The sequence below is a fragment of the Carya illinoinensis genome, chromosome 5 (assembly GCF_018687715.1).
Source record: "Carya illinoinensis cultivar Pawnee chromosome 5, C.illinoinensisPawnee_v1, whole genome shotgun sequence".
NCBI lineage: Eukaryota > Viridiplantae > Streptophyta > Magnoliopsida > Fagales > Juglandaceae > Carya > Carya illinoinensis.
The window spans coordinates 16,633,410-16,655,667 of NC_056756.1; the positions used below are offsets into that span (position 1 = coordinate 16,633,410).

Below are 22,258 nucleotides of genomic sequence, written 5' to 3' on the forward strand. Positions count from 1 at the left end.
GAGATGGCGTTCTTGGATCCGCTGGTGTATATCTATGGTGAAATTCTCAATCCTAATAAACAGAAGCCCTACTGGATTCTTTAGTGGCACAAAGGCCTAAGACAAGGAGATCAATTGTCCCCGTTACTCTTTATTATTGTGATGGAGGCTTTGAGCAGAATGTTCTTAGTCCTGGTTGCAAATGAGCATATGACTAGTTACTCGATTGGACCCCTGGGAAGGGGTAGTATTAACATTTCTCACTTGTTGTTTGTATATGACACCCTAATTTTCTGCAAGGTGAATCAACTCCAAGTTCGAGTATTGAAGGCACTCCTACGTTGCTTCGAGGTAGCTTTAGATTTGAAAGTGAATCTGGACAAATTGGAGATGGTGCCTATTGGTGGTGTTCAGCGTTTAAGGCAGTTAGCTAATACTCTGGGGTCTAAGATTGCTACACTCCCTATGACATACCTAGGCCTTCCATTGGGGGCCCTTTCTAGAGCAGTTGCGCTCTGGGATACAATGATTGAGAGAGTAGAGTAACATTTAACAGGTTAGAAGAGAATGTACCTATCAAAAGCGGGTAGGATTACACTAATAAAGAGTACTCTTTCTAACCTACCAACATATTTCCTATCCCAGCAAGGGTGGCACTTTGCATTGAGAAATTACAACAACACTTCTTGTGGGGCGGAATAGGAGAGGAGTTCAAGTTTCATCTAGTCAGGTGGGAACAGGTTTGTAGGCCTATCTTGAATGAGAGATTGGGCATTAGAAAGTTGAGAATCTTTAATTAGGCGTTACTTGGAAAGTGGTTATGGAGATATCATAGAGAACCAAAAGCTCTTTGGAAGTTGGTGATTGAAAGTAAGTATGGGGGATTATGGGGTGGATGGTGTACTAAGGAAGTGCGAGGGGCGCATGGTGTGAGATTGTGGAAACATATTAGACAAGGACGGGGGATCTTATCTCATTACACTAGGCTTCGTTTAGGAGAGGGGAACATGATCAAATTTTGGTACGACACCTGGTGTGGTAATTGCGTGTTTAAGGATTTATTCCTGACATTATTCTTGGTTGCAAGTGATAAAGAGAAAGTAGTGGCAGAAGTCATGGTGGTAGTGGGGGAGCAAATCCAGTGGAACATTAGTTTTAGCAGGGTGGCACAAGATTGGATAATTGACACTTTTTCAATCTTTTGTATTCAACCAAACCAAGTAACCAGCTTCTAGATTTGTTGTGGTGTCTACCATCAAAAACATGCTTGTTTTCGGTCCGTGCTTTTTACAAGGCTCTAGCACAAGAGCAACACTCTCACTTTCTTTGGAAAAAGTTTTGGAAACACAAGACACCTCTCAAAGTAGATTTCTTTCTATGAACCGCTTCCCTAGGCAAGATCCTCACAACAGACAATTTGAGAAAACGAAAGGTGATCATTATAGATTGATATTGTATGTGCAGAAAGGGGAGTGAATCTGTAGACCATCTATTATTACATTATGAGGTAGCTCGAGGGTTATGGAATGAAATTTTTTGTAAACTAAACTTGAGTTGGGTTATGCCGAAAACAGTAGTGGTGGTTCTTGCTAACTGGACAAGTCTAGGAGGTAACAACCAGATTAAGGCGATTTGAAAAATAATTTCTATATGCATTATGTGATGCGTGTGGCAGGAGCACAATGAACGGACATTCGAGGATAAAGAGAGATCAATAGAGGAGCTGAAAGTCTTCTTTTTTAGAACTCTTTGTACTTGGGCTATTACTGTTAGTTTTAATGTCCAAAATCTACATGATTTTCTTATTTCTGTTGATCCTACATAGTTTAGGACATTCTTTGTATTGAATGTGGCATTTTGCCTATTCTTTTATTAATATACCTTCTTACTTTTCTCAACAAAAAAAAAAAAAATCTTCTCTTATAAGGGCTCAAATTAGAATGTTTTCAAAGAGTCCATTTTAACACGCATTCTTGTAGCTTACTGGATTTAGAATTTCAGTTCTCTACATGATAGGAACCCCCGTACACAGAGGGAGCCAAAATCACTGGATTTGCTGCAGTAGCGGTTGACAGTTTCAAAATCTTGATCTCCAGATGCAAAGGCAAATATTTGAGAGAAGTCCTGTCCAAGCTACCTTCCCTTTAACGGGGTTAGCCTGCCGTCAAATGGATTCTTCTCCTCCTTAAAGGGTTGGGTTGATGCATCGGATAGACTGGGTAACCTTGAAACACTACCCTTTCCTTTCTTGGCATTTGGTCCCAGCTCCTCTATCATGTATTTCCACCCATCAATTGGCCTTCTCCGGCTAAATATATGAGTCTTGATAAAACTAGCTATCTGCATAGCAATTTCAGTTTTTGATAAGTAAATGAAATAGTAATGAAATCTGCATACCAATTTCCTTAAACTACTAATAATATAGCGAACCGGCAAAAAAGAAAAAGGGGAAGAACTTGAAGAAAAAACTAAAAACGTGTGCTATCGTACTCAATTAGAGTAATAATCTTAAAAAGTAACTAAAAATAAATTCTAAAATATCAATACCCAGTCCAAAAATCTGCAGATGTTACAATTTACAAGTAAAGTAAACATTCGTCTCCAAACAACCACCCTACTCTTGAACACGACACTAAATGAAAAATCACTGTAACTCACCCCCTAGTTCAAAAGTCTCAATTCCACTGCCAATTCCATGCAAATCAGTGGTTAAGTAGAACAGAAGAAACATGTGGGACAACCATATTACTCTTGATTGAAAAATAACAATAAAAAATCATGCCCCAGTGGAGTTTTTCCTCCACCTCATTCTAAGGTCGCAAAACTGCAAACTCTACATTATCAAGAGAGAAAGAAATATATATCCGTACTAAATACTTTTGCCTTCTTTCATTTCAATTGGCAACTTAATGAGTGTTTTTTCTCATATAATACAATAAGTTAGCTGATCATTTGGATGAAAAGGGCAAAGTAAAACCAACACCTCAAATTAGGTGTCTAGTAGCAATGATTTACAATTCAGTAAGTGTTTGAGAATGAGGTGCTAGTTTAGTAAGTATAATTTACCCCAATTTACATTTAGCCAACATGGAGGCAACCGCCTGGAATTTAGAGAAAACAATAGTCATGTTCCATGTGGATTGTATCAGTGTCTACAACATTTGTGACCTGATTACTGCTCCAATATCTCTTTCTAATTACACCGTCAAATGGAAAGAGATCATTCTAAGGCCAAACAAACAACTATGACCTCAATCTGCCTATAATTACAATTATCTATTGAGTACCATGGACCGACAAATAAATTAAAATCTGGGACTTCTTCCCATCTTCAGGTTGCATCCATCATTCACATAACGCTAAACAACCAGAAAGATAATGTACTAGAACAAGGAGATAAAAAAAAGTATGTGCATGTCACGATATGTGCACACCTGAAATTTACTATATGCAATTCGGCGATCAAATTCTTGGAGGAGAATATCTTCTTCCCTCTGTGACATTTCCCAAACATTTCCATCTTGAGCCTTGGCTGTGGTTTCCCAGCCATCAGGCTTGTTTTTCAACTCACTAGAGCTCGGAATTTTTGAGTTGTTCAATTCATTGTTGGAAGTGTCAAAAATCCTGCAGTTATTCAAGTATTAATGCCAACAGTTTAATTAATAAAAAGCCTGCACTTGTGCCACTATAATCTTCTTACATATAAACAAGAAAATTAAAAGACATAATAAGTGTAATAGTGTAAAAACTGCATCCAACAACAGAGATGCATATATTCTAGTAAGAAAGTCCAAAAACACTAATAGAAGGCCCCCCAAAAAAACAGCATTACTTTATGGGTTTATTCTTATTAATCATTCCTAGAAGGACCATGATAAAGATATCACACAAAATGAACTAGCAAAAAGTGTTCAATTTTATCTTAATGCATTGAAAATAATCAAAAGGACTTGACCATAATGCAATAATGCCAAGTCTTGTTGAGAGGTCGCCAGATTTCAAAAATATGTTTATTCTGTGTATACTGTGTACTTGGGCTATGCCTTTTACTATCAATAAAATCTTACTATATAAGATTTCAAAATCTATATAGCCCTTATATATACGTACACCGCCCCAAATTACAGCATTTCATACCAGATACCAGAACATGTACATGACCAAGATATCAAACAGATCATAATAAATTCACGAAGGGCCAAAGTGACAGTATCCCCTGCCAATTATCCCGTGCATCCGAAAATGAATAAATAAAATCTAGAAGATAAACGAAAGTGTTAGAAAAGGCATACTCGGAGCAGCTATCGAGCAATTTCTCAATATCGTCCCCTCCTCCGGCGATGGGATCCCCCAACTTGGCCTCCTCCTGCTTCTCAATCTCCTTCACCCACAATCCGGCGTGAATCCTCTGCTTCATCAACCTGTAATCCTTCTTCATGTTGTCCAAGCTATAAAGCGTACCATTACTGCTATTACCTTCAATTTGCTGCTTTTCTTGCTGTTTGGTCTTGGACCCTTTTCTCTGATTCCAATTCTCGTTCATGTCCTCCACAAACGCCTTGGTATCCGCGTCCACCTCGGAGGATAGGACAATCCCAGATTCAGACGACGGGAAGTTCACATCGGTCTCCCAGGGAGGCCGGTACTTGGCCGAAAGGTCCTCCGGTAGCCAAGCCGTCTCCCACGATTCGTTCCATTCTTCTTGGGCCTTTCTCGAGTTGCTTCTGGCGGACGAAGATGGCTTGGAAGATAAACCTCTGAGTTCTGGGATTGCGGAAGAGAGTTTATGAAACTTGTTCGTAATTAAAGGGGATGCTGTTATGCGTTTAAGACACTGCATTTTTTCTTTTTGTTTCGCCGGGGGGGGGGGGGGGGATCGGTGGGAATGGGATGCAAAATAGATGATTTCAGACAGATCAGGATGGAGAGACTGCTGCATCCAAGCTGAGAGAGTTCTCGAACCAGAGTAGGGCTTAAACCCTATACCAAGATAGAGGGAGAGATTTTGTTGGTTAGCTTTTTCTTAAGGAAAATTATATGTGCAGTCATTTTTGTAGACTCTTTTGTGCACTTTAGTAATATGATTAATTGTGTATTAAAAAAAATTAATCCAGCCAATCATATCAGTAAAGTGCGCAAAAAGTGCGTAAAAATAATTATACGTAACATTTCCTTTTTCTTAAAAGAGAAAATATTGAGAGCAGTTATCATTATGCATCACACGTTTTATAAAAAGTATTCATATATTTTATGAAAAAGTATCTTTATATCTTATAAATAGTAACTGATACATAATAAATCTATTTTTTGAAAAATTCTCCATTGTTTTTATAATAAAATATTGTAATATTATTTTTATTTTTAAAATTTAAAAAATTAAATTATTTATTTTATTTTTATTTTAAAGTTTAAAAATATTAAATTATTTAGATTATTTTATATAAAAATTTAAAAAAATTATAATAATAAAATAAATTGAATTGAAATGATTTATAAAAACAAATTAGGCCAAATTATAATTTTGTTTATAAGTTTTAGTTTATTAATGATTTATCTAATTCTAAAATAAAATAAATTTTATATTTATACAAATTGACAGATAGATTAGTTTTGTAATTTAAAAAGAAAATTATTCATCATATTTTTTTATTATTTTTTCATTATTTTGTAATATGATATTAAATAATAAATTTATAAATAAAATATAATAAATAATTTATAATTATCTAATATCGAGATAATAAAAAAATAATGAAAATTGAAATCATGACACAGAATTTCTGAATTTTTATAGACATTTTTCATATGGTCTTTATAATCGTATACCAATGACTATACGACACGGTGTCGTATTAAGTACATAATTTCTTCTAGTAATTCTTAAGTCCTTAAATTGGATGTACGGGTACCTCTCTCCAAAATGGGCCGAAGTAGATTTCGGCCCTGTTTCGGCCGACTAGGGTTAGGGTTTAGTCCTTCGGAAGTTTGATGGGAAATATATAAAGCCTCTTATAACGCACCCTGCTTTCTACTGCTTCAAGCTCCCATCACACCGTCCTTCCTCCTCATTCTCTTCGGATCGCGGACTGAGGGCGGGATCGCCGGCGTAGGCAAAGCAGCATGGTGCACGTCTCGTTTTACAGAAACTGTAAGTCTTCTGGGTCTCATGATATTGGATGGCATATTTTATCTTCGTGCCTCGGATATATTTCATATTTCCTTGCTTCTCGTAATCTGTTTGAAACTTAAATCAGTCCCCGTCCATCGCAAGTAAGTGTGAGACTGAGTTTAAATCATTATTTGTCGGTCTATTAACATTTTCGAAGTTCTAATGAGAGTTCAATTTTCGTTTATTTCGATTCATATATAATTCAGATGGGAAAACCTTTAAGAAGCCCAGACGTCCCTATGAGAAGGAGCGTCTGGACGCGGAGCTGAAGCTTGTGGGAGAGTATGGGCTGAGATGCAAGAGGGAGCTGTGGAGGGTGCAGTATGCTCTGAGTCGCATTCGTAACAATGCGAGAATGCTTCTGACACTGGACGAAAAGAACCCACGTCGGATTTTCGAGGGTGAAGCCCTTTTGAGGAGGATGAACAGGTACGGGCTACTGGACGAGAGCCAGAATAAGCTCGATTACGTGTTGGCCCTCACTGTGGAGAACTTTCTTGAGCGCCGTCTCCAAACCCTGGTCTTCAAGTCCGGTATGGCCAAGTCCATTCACCATGCCAGAGTGCTTATCAGGCAAAGGCATATTAGGTAAATAATTAATATCCCTTAGGTTACGTTGAAATGATTATGCTACTAATGCTTCATTTCTTCTCACAAGATCTAATATGTTTGTGATCGTGTCTTCTAGCTTTTGTGTTTTGCATATGTATGTATTTATTCTCTTTTCTTTTTTCCGTTTAATCGCTTATAGGTGGATGTGATTTGGTATTTCAGTTCTTGGCCGACTACCTTTGCAATTAATTTGGATTTTTTATGTGTCAAAATCAAAGAGTCTGGAGTTTTCAATGACTGTTAATCATCTACTCCATCCCACTAGTTTTGGGTTCGAGTTCAAGCAACCCATTAGAATCATGATATCTAAGTCACATTTTTTGTACGACATGAAACCTCACCAAGGCAGGGCAGCCATTTAGACCTTCCTTACCACAATAGAGCTGTGTCAAGTGATCCAGGGGACCTCTTTAGTGCAGAATCAAACTCAGGATGTCTTAGTATAAAGCTCATCTTAAGCCCATCTGTTGACCACTAGATTACACCTTGACCAGTTAGAAACTGGTCACATTGAAAGAATTTACACAAATAACCAAACTTGGGAGCTAAAGTCTAAGGTAAACAGGTAAGCTTTAAAGCTCTTGGTTTTCCAGAAGAGAGTATTTGAACTCATGGGTTTGAGAGCCCAAAAAAAGGAAGAAAGTAGAATTTGTGAATTTGATGGAAAAAAACATCCCCCTCTTGATATATTAAGTCTATGATGACATTAGGACCTCACCAGCCTTGTCTTTTTTTTTTTTTTTTTTTTTTTTTTGCTTTGAATTGGTTTTTATGAACACCTACGATTGTTGACTCTTTATGTTTGTGACTTGTATGTTCCAAATACTGCCAAGTGATTTGTCCTTGGATAGGGAATTCCACCCCTTTCCCTTCCAATTTAATGCGCTGAGGAGGGAAGGCAAATCATTAGTGTAGTCTTAACTGCTAATTTTTGTTGGCTCTGGATTTTAAAGCAGAGTTTTGTTAAACTGGATTAGTGACAAGACTAGAATTTGTTGCAAGCAATGAAATGAATAAATGTTAAACTATTTGTAACGTCTTGTGGCGTGATTGTTTCCATTCACCACCTTTTTTTCATTCGAAAAATAATTTAACTGAGCACCCTTCCGAAACATGAAGGAAATGATTACATTTTGTAGGTTTAGAGTTTGCATCCACAATTAAAATTATTTTGGGAAGGTATAAGAATTACTCCTTAGGCAGACTTTCAGATCATGGTGGTTCATTCTTAATTTGGACATTTGGAGGATCTCGAATCTCCACTATGTTGTTGGGATAAGTAGTGGTTGAGAGGACAATAATAAATGCCTTGATACCCTGGTGGGGATGTGCTCTCATGGTTTTTGTAGTGCAAGGTGGTTGTGTTTTGTGAGTGGCTGAAGGGATTAGCGTTTACTAGGTTGTGCTCGTAAGGTCATCCTTTAATGTGCTTCATGCTTCAATTAGCTGCACTTTTGTGAGGTGATCTTATTATTTTGTTATAGGATTTTGGTTTCCTGGGTCAGCTGGAACACCAATAGCAAATATTGATTTAGAGTCCCTGAGCTTTCATTTAACTTTGAGCTTGTGTATGGGTTTTTTTTTCATAAATTCTTATTTGTGTCTATTGGCCCGGCTTAGTAGTTGGGTTGGCTTAATTAATATTTGATGTATTTGGTCACTTAAGTTTGTTCTGACTTTGAATAACAAATTCCTAGACTTGGCAGTTGGTCCCAGTGGGACTTGAGTTAAACATGGTTATGTCCTAGGATATTTGCCTGGCCACCAACGAACATTGACCTAATGCCCTAAATATATGGTTTGGTTTTCATAATTAGTAGATCTCTGATTAGTAACTGTTGCTCCTGAGGAGCATGGTGGCATTCTTTCTCATTCAATCCAATTTGAGATATGTTGCGTTAACTGAACTTTGGACTCTAAATTGCCATTGATTGATTCCATCGGGCCACTTTCTTGGGTGAACAAATGACAGTTTATTTTCTTGATGAAATGCTTTAAAATGTTTGTGGCTTTTTTTGTCAGGGTTGGGAGACAGGTAGTTAATATTCCATCTTTCATGGTGAGAGTGGACTCACAGAAGCACATTGATTTTTCACTGACAAGTCCTTTTGGTGGTGGGCGCCCTGGGAGAGTGAAGCGCAGGAACCAAAAGGCAGCTGCCAAGAAAGCTGCTGGTGGAGATGGAGATGAAGAGGAGGAAGAGTAAGCTCAAAACTTCAGATCCAAGAGGACAATGGTAATAATAGGATTTTCTATCGTAATTTATCATTTCTTTTCTCAATTATAAATGGTCTTTCTGAGAATGCTATTTTACTCATAGGGAAGTTTTGCTTCTGTTTTATTGGATATTATCGAGCATTTTTTTTTTTTTTTTTTCTGGTCACTTGGATATTAGGGTGTTTCATCCTCATCGTGAGAATTTATCTTGAATTTCATGGTTAAATTCCAATTTTGCGATGGGGTCGAGTTGTTTTGGTGGGCTGCCAATTGTTACTGAATATTGTTTCTCAATGCCAATAGGTCATGAGGAAATCAATAACCTTTTTAGTACATTTTGACAAAATATCTTTACATAGGTTTTTAGATTGATTGTTATCGGATAGTAAACAGTTATAATAGGATGTTAGTCCTATACTGAAGGAATTATGACTAATTTTAAAATAAATAATAATAATAATAATAATAATAATAATAAAACGAAAAATACCAAAATAATCTTTTTTGTTTCATGTATAATGAGTTCTCTCTTTTTGATAGATGACAGGTAATTTCTATTTAAACAAAGACAGAAACAAAAACCAAAACAGAACGAAGATGACAGGATAACAAAACCATTTTAAGTTATATTTTGTGTAGTTATAACACACTGGATAGCATTGTTATTTAAATTTTGTTTCAATGTTTATTCCCTACACAATTATGTTATCATTAATTTATCCAATGGTTTGACCCGCTTTAATATATATTTCCATAATAAAAATGGATGAGAAATGAAACCATGTTGTCTCTTGTAAAACTAACTCTATCATCTCTCTAGTACTGGGACTGATGATAATGTGCTGAGCTCTAGTCCGCTTTAATAAGTAGTACTTTTTTTGGGGGTGGGGGGGGGGGGGGGGGGGGGGGGGAGGAGAGGAACAATGGTTGGTGTCGGTCTTCTATAGCCAATAGGGGTCCGTTAACCATTGGTATTGTAGCTGCTCTATTGCTCTATTTGAGAGGCAACTTGGGCTTCGAATGGTTTCCCAGTAAAGATTGATTTTGTTTTCAGTTGTGCTAGGTACAAGCGTACCAATTTGCTTACGTGGATTATTTCAGTAGTCAGATGCTAATTTTATTAAAAAGAAAAATGAAAAATAAAGAAAAAATACAAATAGAAGAGAAAGACATCAAAAGAAGCAAACGCAAATCTCTCTCTCTTAACGTTCGGCTGTTCTCTTCTGCACGCGATGGAGAGACAAGCTTTCAGTTTCCCATAGTATTTTCTCAGTAACCAAACAACTTAAATTCCAAAAATGAAAAAGCTGTGAACAAAACAGTAACTGAGGAGAGACTGCGACAAGCAGTGGAGGATGAGGAAGCCCTTTCTCAGCAACGTTGTATAAAGCCCTTTCTTGTCAGATTTTTATCATGTATAAATAAAATTATGCACTAATTTATATATAAATATTGATTTCTTCATATTTAAATTTAAATTATTATTATTTTTAATAAAATTTAATTTTTAATTAATATTAATGTACATATTAGTACGTAATTTACTTATAACTAAATTTTTCTTTAGAAAAATGCCGGTATGTCATTCGGTCCATATTGCTGACCGACTCCATTTTAATTCTAGTCGTTTCCAGAGCTTTTCTACTTATAGATCACACGTTGTGATCCTTGGGTTGCTTCCTATCTCTCGATCTTGTCCGTCCGTTTTCCCATTATTGTAGCAGCTTCTTAACTTTTTTGGGCTGAGGTATTCACCCTTTTTAACACTTGTCCATCGTCCATTTCCGCCGCATGTCGGTTCCTACCTCTGTTCATCGGAGTGTGTACATTTGTAATTTCCTTATGATTTTGTCTTGTCGACGACCTTAAAATTTTGAATCAGATGAAAAATAAAAATAAAAAATTAATACTTTTTATGAAGTATCCCTGTTAAAAAATCGATTTACAAACTTATTTTTCTAATAGACCCAAATACACTACTACTCTACCGAAGTGGTCTCACAATGAAGGAAAATAATTGACATTTTTAAGGGTATACAGCAAAACCAATCACATTTGTTAACGGGGAAAAAATATCTGATGCTGCAAACCCATTCACATTTCAAAATTCGTTCCGTTGCTTGTTTTAAAATCATGTCCTCCATTCTCCTGCATCAACTATTTGACGTTCCATACACCGTTGTGAGGCTGCTGTTCACATGCCTCCACCGGCGCCGGCTATCGTCCTTACCTTTGTCCCTCGACGTTGTGCATCTCACTGATCAAACACCCTCTTTTTCACAGCTGTTGTTTATCATTTCTAGTAAGCATTTTTTATGTCATTAATATATATGTTTTGATAGTTTTAGAGAATCCGTTTGTCTACATTGGTAAGGCTAACTTTGCTTGTTTTTTTTGGGAAGATTTGGCTACAGAGTTTGGTAACACAATGTCCCAATAAAAGAAAGATGAGAGAAAAAAAACCCTTTAATGTGGTAGTTCTTCATTCGAAATCACAGTTAATTGGTTAAACTTGCAATTTCTTGATTCAAGTAGCGTTGGAGTCGCAAGCGGTTGTGCCGGGCAGTTGTAGAGAATTTTCGAACAATAACAGAGTCAATGACTAGAGAGAGAGAGAGAGAGGGGCGATGGGTGGTGGCTTGATACTGTGGGTGGGGCTGGTTGAGGGACAACTTTTGTGGCTGCGCGAAATGTGAGGGAAATGCAGGAGCCGAACTAGGATATGATGTGTGTAGGGTGGGAGGATTGGCACAGTATATCGCATGTGTCATAAGGATTGTGTTACAGGCGTTGATGGCTCCCGCCCACCGTTAGGTAAAAATAATTTTTTATTTTTTTATTTTTTTAAATTATTTTTTAATAATTTTAAACATTTTAAAAAAATATAAAAAAATTATAATAATATTAAAAAAATTTCTTAATCATTAAAAAAAAGAAAAAATTAAAAAAAACATTGAGCCAACGATGGCCCCAATAGGAGCCACTAGCAATGGCCTTAATGTTTTCCGTGTCATAATACATATTTTTTATAAGTGATTATGTAAAAAATAATAATTATACATCGTGAAATTATATATAAAAAATATATATTTATAAATTATCTTCTAAAATAATTTTCTTTTTTAAATGCAAAAAGATTCCTATTTTGCTAGTGACATTTAAAAAAAAAACTAAAATATGAATTTAAGATTTTTCTTTTAAATTAAACTCGACCACGATCTTTTATAGAATAAACTTAATTTATTATCATTTCTGAAGTGAATCATAAATAAATTAAAAAATTTGGTCCTAAAAACGGATATTCTCTCAAGGCATGGGTTTACAAGAATTGGCTTTAAGATAAGAACTACGGATTCCATGTTGCAAGTAAATTGGAAATTTCCATATTTGTGAACGTTCCAAAAAGGTGGTGGTGTCCATTTCTACACAGTGGACTCTTTGAGTATTTAGAGGGACGCTTATCAATTATTGAGTAAAAGTCATTATTGATTATGGCTCTAGGAGTAGAAAATGTGATGTTACGTGAAAATTTAGAAGTGAATTTTGTGATAAGAAAAGACAAAATATTTTTTAAGTTTTAAAATTTTAGATTAAATAATTTATTTGTTCAAACTATTTTGAAATGGCAGGCATGTACTAGGTGAATGGAATAGTTTTGCGTACATGATTGATTGTGAAAAAATTAAATTAAAAAAAAAAAAAAAAAGGAAAAAACTTACAATGGGACGAGACAAGATATAATTTATCTTGGGAATTTATGAGATGCTTTTGAGAACTTATCATATCTTTGTAGGGTTTTGAAATTAAAAAAAGTGGGTCCACCTTGGGAAAATGATGTTAAGTTTCCAATTTTGCTATACATAAATCTGTGTATTAACACATTATTTATAATGAGATTCATTATAATTTAAAATAATAAAACACTAAACATTTTATAGCCCAATTGATAAAAATAAATAAAAATAAAAATTCACATTAACGATGTGTTGAGTGTTTAAATAAGAAGTAACGCTATCATTTTTCCTGATTGTAACTACTTGTATACATATGATAAATTTCACGATAGATAATATATTGGCACATCATATTTAGAACTAGAAGTGGAAAAATACCTTTGTATTCATTATCTTGCAATCGACAAGTCCATGGCCGAAGCCTGAAGGCCACCACGGGTTGGCTTTGCTTCTTGGTAAAGTTTTTATAGTAAGGAGAAAGTCATGTGGACATATTTCTGGTGCGCCAACTACTCTCTCAAGTCTCAACATCCAATTCTTACCCTAACGTACGCTATTACTCTTGCACATTAATGGCTTCCAACAAAAGATCAACATCGGTTGATGGGTTAACATATTTATTATGATAAATCCGTAAAAATACATTATGATAAATGATATTTGAATTTATAGAATATAGAAACGTATGTAATTTTTTTAAAAAAAAAATATGAATAAATATGAAATTTATTAAAAAAATTAACTTTGACTAATAATTTCATTATCTTTTAAAAAAATTATACAATATTTATAAATTCTACTAATGTATTTAATATTATTCATATTAGATAATTATTGAGCTTTTGAACATGTTTAAAAATAAATAAAATAAATAAATGAGAGATGTGACACCGTGACAGTGGCTGCGTGGAGATGGGTGTAAATTATAAACGTGTCAAATCTGAGAACATAAACGTGGGAGTTTGTATTAGTTATTAGATGGATAGATATGCTCGTTACCCGTTTATTTCTTAAAATTTAAACTATCTTTCTCATTATTATAATTTTTTTAAATTTTTATATAAAATATAATAAATAATTTAATTTTTTTATATTTTAAAATAAAATTAATATTAAAAAAATTATATTATAATAATATTTTATTTAATTTTTAATAAAATATTTTATCTCATCTAAACTATATATACAATTAAGCTTAAATAGTTACTCCTATCGTATTGGACGTTTCTATATCATAGAAGATTTGATCAGTTCATTTCTTTTTCTTTTTTATCATTTTTTCTTTCATCACTTTTTTAAACTACTTAAATAATTTTTAAAAGTAAAAAAAAAATCACATATTCATTTAAAAATATTTATTTAATCACTAAATAAATAAATAAAATTTAAAAACTCGGTACAAAATTTATGTGGCACTAGTGTTTTCCATCCTATCTAGTATCTACATCCATCGACTTCCAACTACAGTTCCATATGTTTAACTAACGTAACGTGGGTTTGCTTTTCTTTTCTTTTCTTTTATTTTTAACTTCTTTTTGGTGTATGGGGAGTTGGGAAGGAAGCAAGCATCATTCCAGGCTGTCTGAACTGAAAGCGCCCCATGTCTGAAAGAAGCTCCAGACCTCTTAAATAACACACCCACTTTTGGGTTTTTTGCGTGGATCTGGAATCTGCATGATACAATACGCCCACCCCCCTCGCAACCACTCTCCCTTTCTATTTTGTTTTGTATGTGTATCCGTTTAAGCATGTGTTGGGGCCCAGCTTACTCCCACGGCGCCACTTCAATCAAAGGATGGCATGCTTCGTGCATCCCCTCATGCACCCCCGTCTTTTTCATACATTGTACAAGTTTGTCTTTGGGTTTATTCAGTCCTGTTTGACATATAAACGTGAATATAGATGAAAAATAGATAAGAGTGACCCGATCTTAAAGGGAAGAACCAAAAAAAATTATCGGAGGATAGTCATATTACAATAAAAGCGCATGCACCATAGTTTCAAAGAGTTTTTTTTTTTTTTTTTTTTTAAAGGATAGCCAAAAGAGTCTTATTTTTCTTCCATAGTTGTTTTTTGAATGAGATATGCAAGCGAGCATGGGCATCTATTTTTGGCATCTGAAATCAGTACGATCATATCTGATGCCCACTTTCTCTCTCTAAACCATAAAGAAAAGGGGAAAAAATACAAATGAGAACAGCTAAAACATCAACTTGTTTAAGTTGGTTGGATAGCCTTATCTCAATGAATGAGAAGTCGGCCTCGTATAAGATGTGGAAACACATAAACGGTGATTGGGCAGTAGATATAGATATATATGTACTTAGTGTCGGCCAATAGGTCCATATAATATGCCCACTGTTTGAAGCATCTCTCTTCATCCTAGATTCTGCTTATCTTCAAAGATTAAAAAAAAAAAAAGATGAACAATGGAGACCATTCAATAGCGGAATTAATGGAACTGTTTAGATACCCACCCGAATCCCGGAAATAGGATATCGTGTCTTCTTTTGACAAAGAAATCAGCAATGCCTCAGTATAGGGCAAACTGTTCAGATAAACATATTGTCGGCTGCATATCTTCAATTTTTAAAAAACGTTGCTCTTTCATTTAAATTTTATCACATCAGTTACACCACTGGAGATATAATAATATTTTAAATAATTTTATTTTAGTAGCTAAAGTATAAAATTACGTAAAATATAGTTGATCTTGCGAGTTATTTCTGTTTAATTGAAAGGTTTTATTGAAAAAGAATAAAGTTTATTATTAAAAAATTAATTTTTTTATATAAATGTCGTATTTATTCATTTTTTTAGAGTGATTGTACAGTATTTATACTCTCATAATTACAATTATCATTTCTTTTTATTGAATATCACATGCATATTCATTATCTAGAAAGATGGAGTCGGTAAATAATTGATTCCCACTATTGATTGGTCTTATACAAACATATACATCACTCTTGATGTGAGATATATATGTTGTGACTAGAAAAGTAGGCAACGCAAAAGTGAAGAAGATATCATTTTCAACCTGTAATCAGCCAGAGTGCTCAAGCAATAGGAGCATGGCGGATACGGCACGGACCTTTTGCTTTCAACTTCCCCCAACTCTTGTGAACTTGTCAAACTACGAGCACTAATCAATTAGTAATCCATGGAATTCAGGCACAAGATGTTCTAGACCTATCTAAGGAAGAATCCTTCTTCAACAAATCAAAACCAAAGGAATTAAGAAATGACCTCCACCACCACTTGAGATTGAAAAAACACCCACTTTGGGGGATAAACTCGATCTTGGCCCACTAAATTCAGAGAGGCTGGCTACTATTTATTAGTTGAGAAGCCACTCAAAAACCAGTGTCATATTCTTCTTGGGTTTGTCTAATCACTTGTATATATAAGCATATATAGTGCAGCATCTTCAAAAATCCAAGACCACTTATCCTCATCAGATACGACCTCTTTTTCCTCTCTGGAATTCGCATTGGTATCAATCACTATATACTATCAAAAACAATGCCACGTCTACCATTGAATACGTCTCTCTTCTCTAGAAAAAAATGCGCGCAAACTTAAACATCACCAAAGAGAGATGGTCTAAGGGGGTAAGAGAAATGATATTTGTCGTGCAAGTTCTCTACTAATTTTTAAAAAATAAGTAAATATAAAATTTATATAAAAAAATTAATTTTTTTAATGATAAAACTTACTATTTTTTAAAAATAAATGTGTGATACCTAAATAATAATCTATGATTATATCTAACATTAACATGATGACATGATAAACACCCTCTTCTTCCTTGCTTACATCTGGTAATGCATAAATATCCCTCTGCACTCAATTACCGAATGAGTGCTTTAATTTTTCAAAATTTTAATGATATTTTAGTATTTTTAATTCATAAATAAAGGTATTTCCTTTCACGTTCTGGGAAAAAAACTATAAAATACATTTTTACTCTTTTATTTGAAGTCGTGGAAGCAGAATATGGATACATAATATTCATATTCTATTCCATAATGTTTACGTGATTGATTCATGAGATTCACTCCATGTTAGGTTTGGAATCGCTACGTTAGGACTTTTGATATATTTTATATTCTCCTTTTAATTATTGTTTCAAGTAAATAAACATCTTGGGAAAAAAAAATAAGTTAACAGAAAATAAATATTTTCATTTCAAAGAGATTTTAAAAAATTTAATTTATAAATTAATTTGAAATTTTTTTATTAATAAATATTTAGTGTGTCACATTAATTATATACATTTATAAAATTCTATTTTTTTTTTTAAATTAAGAAGGCGTTACAATTACATTAGTTAACGATTATTTTAAATGCTAGATGAGACTTTCTACTAATGGCTCGTTTGGATGCTAAGAATATTTTAGAATATTTTTTTTATAAATATTAACAAAATATTTTAAGTTAAAATATTTTATTGAGTTTTGGAAAATAAAAGAGAAAATTTTTTATAAAAATGTTATTCAGTTAAAAATTTAACATTATTTTTGTTTTAAAATTTAAAAATCTTGTATTGTCTTTTGTGTTTTATTTAAAAAAGTTTGAAAATGTTGCAACGGGAATAAATACATTAAAAAAAAAACAACAAATTTAAGATTTGAACTTGAAAAATATTTTAAGTTTGAGTAATATTTAGAAATATAATATTTGATTATTTTTTAAAATAGTTGTATTCTCAAATATACTTTTAGTGAGATGTTATTTTATGTTTAAAAATAAAAAAAAATGAAAATCATGAATCTTAGTAGCACGAAAAGATCTTTAGATTTTTTTATTTGAATAATGATATATGTATAATTTTTTTTACAATACTTTATATATATTATATTTTAAAATAAAAATATTTATATAAAATAATTTTATTTTTATAAATTATTTTATAAAAATATCTCTTATTTAAAACATAATCACATAAAAAAAATTCTCCGTCTATCATTTTCCTTTCTATTAGCTTCCAACGACCATTAGAATAATAATCTAGTTGATATGAATTGATATTTCATAATTTTGAAATAAAGAGTTCGAATCAAAATATAAATTAAGATTTTATGATAACAAAACTTGACTTTTGAGCCATATAATAGATTATAGATGATCTAAATATTTTAGAGATACTGTAGCGCGAGATTCGCCTTTTAAGAATATTGGCAATGGATTCTTTTTTCTTATATGTAAAATTGAATATGAAAAAAAATTCCTACATTAAATTATGTATTTTTTATCAAATAATAATAAAATAATAAAAAGAGAGAAAGAGAGAAGAGAGAGTTGAGAGGAGAGAGAAAAAATAATAAAATAATATTTAAAAAATGAAAATAATATCTTTAAAGATGAATAATCACTGTTTATAATTATTTAAAATTATAAAAATAGATAAGTTAATATAGATAATTTTAAGATAACTTTATTTAAATTTAAAAATAAAAATAAAGATAAATAAATTATTACTGATATTATAAGATAATAACTATGGTTGAAACGAATATTTCGCAATAGAAAGAGACTCCAATAATCATATGCGATAAAAGTTGTTACACTAGTCTCACCCTCTCTCCTTTTGATTAAAAATAGAAAAAAAAAAGCTTAGGCAGTATTTGCTTATCAAGTTTAACCTCACTCAACTCAATTTATTTAACGTAATTATTATAATTTTTTTAACTTTTAATTTAAAATATAATAAATAATTTAATTTTTTTAAATTTTAATTTAAAAAATATTAAAAATAATATTTTAAATTTTCACCTAAATCCATCCTAACTTTACCCACTATGCACGTCCAACGAAGTAATAAAGGTAAAAGCCTAAAGGTACGTACTAGGAAATAGCACGGAAACTAGCAAACAAGAGGCTGGTTACAACTTACAGCTTACGCCTTACATCGCATGGAAAAAGCATCCCCATTTTTATTGCAAAAATTCTATGTGCAGTTATTTTTATAGACTCTTTTATACACTCTAATAATATAATTAATTATGTATTAAAAAAAAAATTAATCCAGAACTTCCATATTCCTGGCATCATTTTTCTTTAAAGAAACCGCCGTTGACGAATCACCATGCAAATGCAAGTAACCTTAGATAAGACGTGTCATCGTGTGCCGCGGGACATGGCCGACAATCTTTTGCCTCCTCATTATATTATCACCCATAAGTGGACCTTACGCCAACACCTGTCCCCATAATGGCATTGCCTCGATGACGTTCCCTGTCCATCCGGTCCCACTCTGCTGCTCCCCCAGATCGTCCTGTCCCACTTTGATTGTTTTATTTTCACTCCTTTTTTTCTTGGCAAAAGAAGTGTGACAACACGCTCCAATCAACGAGGAGAGAGAGGGACGCACACCGTCTATGGCACCATAAGTGAAAACCACGTGAACCTAAAGGGCACTTTCCTCTTGAATTTAATGTCGGCGCGTGTCCTTTCCACGCGCGGTCCATGATGAACCACCACAAACGGTTAAATATGGTGAATTTCTTTAAATAAATAAATAAATATAGTTCAACGTTGGCGTACTGTGCATCAGATATTAATCAGCGCATGTTAGCGTCATCCAACCCCAAGCCTCCCCCGTGACCTAAAGCGTCGTTAGTGGCAACGTGATCTTCATCTTCCGCCAAAAGCCGTTCCGCGTGCGCTTCACGCCAACGATAAACGGACATGGACGGACGCCAGCCATTCTTTTTTCAAGGGCAAGCTTTAAGCCCTAGTTTGGTTATTAAGATGATTATCTCAATCATTATAATTTTTTTTAATTTTTTAATAAAATATAATTAATAATTTAATTTTTTTAATTTTAAAATAAAAAATTATATTAAAATAATATTTTAATAATATTTTATTTAACTTTTAATTTTTATATCATTTTATCTGTGTAATAAAATAAGAAAAAAAAACCTAGTCATATAATTCCATTAGAAAAATGATATCAAGCGAATAGAGATGAATTATTATGGGTTGGACATCGAATGTTTTGTCGATAAGAGTTCAAAGTATTACCCCCTCTATCTTTAAAGGGAGGAAAATGTTTGGGAGTTCACAAAGGTAAAGTTGGCGTTTAAAAGGATGCTTGGAAGGGTAAAGGTCAAGGTGCGGGGTGGGTTTCAATCCTCGCGTGGCTTTATTTTGTACTTTTTTTTATTTTGAGGGAGAAAATTCGTAAAGTCCATTCCGAGACGTACGAGGAGGATTTTTGGGCACTCTGGATTTGAGATGGTATATATGGCTCCGTAGTTGTTGTTTCAATTTCATATTAATCACCTAAATCCTAATATTGTTTTTTAAAAAAGTAGATTCAAATCACTTGAGTTTCCTTTTGTACATGGAGATGATAGGCTTCCAATTCATCTATAACTTATTAATAAAATAATATCTTTTTAAATTTCAAACACATCAAATCAAAATCAAAATCAAAATAAATATTTAAAATAATATTATATTTTTAGAAGGTTGTAAAGAAATTATAAATAAGTGGTTATTTTATCATTTTCCTTTGTATAGTAGTGCTCAAAATTGTAAATAGCTTATTTACGACTTTTAATTAAAATAAATCTATTTTAATCATAAATAATTATTTTCATTATAAAAAATTAATCACAAATATCTATTCTTATTATAGTGACGTGTCTCACTGATATGGGATCAATAAACAATTTTTATCTAAAATTATCGCCTTTAATGTAAAACAAATGGCATCTCTCATATGACTACCAGGAAAACGTAAAATTAATTATAAAAATATATTTTTATGTTTCTGTTCATATTTAATGCCATTTTCCTTCAAATAGGCATCTCCCAACTCCCGAGGCGTTTTCATCTAGTTTTGCAGTGATTCCGAGCGTCGAAAGGTTCGAGTTTTCTACGGCTCATGACTTCGAAAAATTTGGTAATGGAAAATTACTGCTTGCTTTCACAGCTCATAACGCATATATTGAAGAACCGCCCACGTCAATAAATTAACCAATAAAGAAACTTTTCTTCTACTCTTTGATTTTCTAGAAAGATAGCTGAAACTTTTCATCTTTTTACAAATTTGAGTGACCAAAATGAAAATAAAAAACTATCCCCATTTCCTATATCGTACCCTTGATTTTTTTTTTTTTTCTCCTTTTTTCGCATTTTCATTTGAGCCCCAGAATTCCTCTGCATTCCTGTTTTGCAACTATGACAACTTGCCCACTAAACAGCTATGTGCCTACATGAAAAGTTCAGACTGCAACAAGGTATAGTAGTTTGCAGCCTCATCTTCCAACTCCCACAGACCATCACACAACGAGAACCCATCTCCATTAAACCCTTCATTCCCACCATAAACTTCTCCGACCTCTCTGTTTGGAATCCCAAGCTCATCATCAGAAGCCTCAAGAAGGTGTCTAATCACCCTATCCTTGTCATCCTCCTCCTCGTCTTCCTTCAAAAGCAGTGTTGAAGATGAGTAAGAGGAAGAGGAAGACGAGGAGGAGGAGGTTTGGTCTTCAAGGGTGGTAGAGGCTGTCGTGGGGTTTTCCGGGTCGACGGCATCTGCGGTGGGGAATGAAAGCGGGTTGAAGATGGAATCGGATGAGAGTTCTTGTTGGAGGGTCGTGATAAGAGAGGACAGATCCTGAGTGGGTTCCTCTTCCTCTGCTTCTGCCTCTAGCAGAGAGAGTATATGGTTGTACGACTTGTGTCGCTTAGAATCTTCACAATCATCCATCTGGGTTTCTTCTCTGTGGCGTTTTAATGGAGTCTCCGCCATGAGAGAAAAGGCTTTTAATGCAAAGTGAAAATAGAAATTGGAAGCGATGAGTACAAGGGTGCAAACTGCAGAGGCAATGGATGGGGAGAGACAGAGAGAGAGAGTAAAAGGCAAAGGATGAGGAGAGAGATTGGGAAGTGCAGGGCTTATATAGAGGGAGGAGCAAAGGTGGGGTTTCGGTCAAATCGAGCTGCATAAAGAAATCCGAGGAGAATATTTTAACGCGCATTAATTTTTGATAGATGAGAGAGAAGCTTAATTTTTTATAATGAGAAAAAACAAAAAACTAGTTTTTTGCATCATGATTCATGAGTTGGGCTAATTTCCTTTGAGAAGATACCGTTGGATTAACGTGAACACTGAGAATTGTGCTTCTCGAGGCATATCAACGGCTAGAAATTGAGGTGAAGCTTTACAGGAGATGTAAGATATGAAAGACAACGAAAGATGGTGACAGAGTCAATAAAAAAATATATTTAATTGCAATAGTGATTATATAACTATTTTTAAAAAATAAATATATATAAAAAATTAATTTTTAATAATAATATTTATTTTTTAAAAATTAACTGCATGACTTTTATATATTTTATAATTTTATATAATATTATAATTATTTTTATATATTCTAATCTGTTATATTATGTTTTTAATATAAATTAATTAATTTTACTAATCCGTTAATAAGTGTATAAAAAATATGTAAAATTAAATGTAGAAAAAAGTTTGGTAAGTCGTATTCGTACGTGCCTGTGTGTGTGAATTGTAATAAATAAA

The 22,258-nt window shown here is 33.4% G+C and overlaps 3 protein-coding genes across 3 annotated transcripts; 1 reads left to right on the plus strand and 2 right to left on the minus strand.

Moving 5' to 3' along the window:
- Window positions 1-1,868: 1,868 nt before the first annotated feature.
- Window positions 1,869-4,986, minus strand: LOC122308829 (protein GAMETE CELL DEFECTIVE 1, mitochondrial). Its single transcript, XM_043122086.1, has 3 exons — window positions 4,272-4,986; window positions 3,414-3,603; window positions 1,869-2,319 (listed from the first exon to the last, which is right to left on the minus strand). The coding sequence occupies exons 1-3, from the start codon at window positions 4,916-4,918 to the stop codon at window positions 2,113-2,115; spliced, it is 1,044 nt and encodes a 347-aa protein (XP_042978020.1). The 5' UTR covers window positions 4,919-4,986; the 3' UTR covers window positions 1,869-2,112.
- A 978-nt stretch (window positions 4,987-5,964) lies between these two features.
- On the plus strand, window positions 5,965-9,310 carry LOC122311609 (40S ribosomal protein S9-2). Its single transcript, XM_043126217.1, has 3 exons — window positions 5,965-6,127; window positions 6,355-6,736; window positions 8,783-9,310. Exons 1-3 carry the CDS (start codon window positions 6,100-6,102, stop codon window positions 8,964-8,966), a joined length of 594 nt encoding a protein of 197 aa, XP_042982151.1. The 5' UTR covers window positions 5,965-6,099; the 3' UTR covers window positions 8,967-9,310.
- An 11,364-nt stretch (window positions 9,311-20,674) lies between these two features.
- Window positions 20,675-21,615, minus strand: LOC122308831. Its single transcript, XM_043122088.1, has one exon. The coding sequence runs from the start codon at window positions 21,479-21,481 to the stop codon at window positions 20,939-20,941; it is 543 nt and encodes a 180-aa protein (XP_042978022.1). The 5' UTR covers window positions 21,482-21,615; the 3' UTR covers window positions 20,675-20,938.
- Window positions 21,616-22,258: the final 643 nt, after the last annotated feature.

Bases quoted from the DNA above. Each gene is read 5' to 3' on its own strand.
- LOC122308829 (XM_043122086.1), bottom strand. From the start codon at position 4,918: ATGCAGCAGTCTCTCCATCCTGATCTGTCTGAAATCATCTATTTTGCA. The intron at 3,604-4,271 runs GTATGCCTTTTC...GAATAACTGCAG, and splicing joins TTGCTCGATAGCTGCTCCGA to GATTTTTGACACTTCCAACA. The intron at 2,320-3,413 runs GTGTGCACATAT...ATTGCTATGCAG, and splicing joins TTGCATATAGTAAATTTCAG to ATAGCTAGTTTTATCAAGAC.
- LOC122311609 (XM_043126217.1), top strand. From the start codon at position 6,100: ATGGTGCACGTCTCGTTTTACAGAAACT. The intron at 6,128-6,354 runs GTAAGTCTTCTG...TATATAATTCAG, and splicing joins CGTCTCGTTTTACAGAAACT to ATGGGAAAACCTTTAAGAAG. The intron at 6,737-8,782 runs GTAAATAATTAA...TTTTTTTGTCAG, and splicing joins ATCAGGCAAAGGCATATTAG to GGTTGGGAGACAGGTAGTTA.
- LOC122308831 (XM_043122088.1), bottom strand. From the start codon at position 21,481: ATGGCGGAGACTCCATTAAAACGCCACAGAGAAGAAACCCAGATGGAT.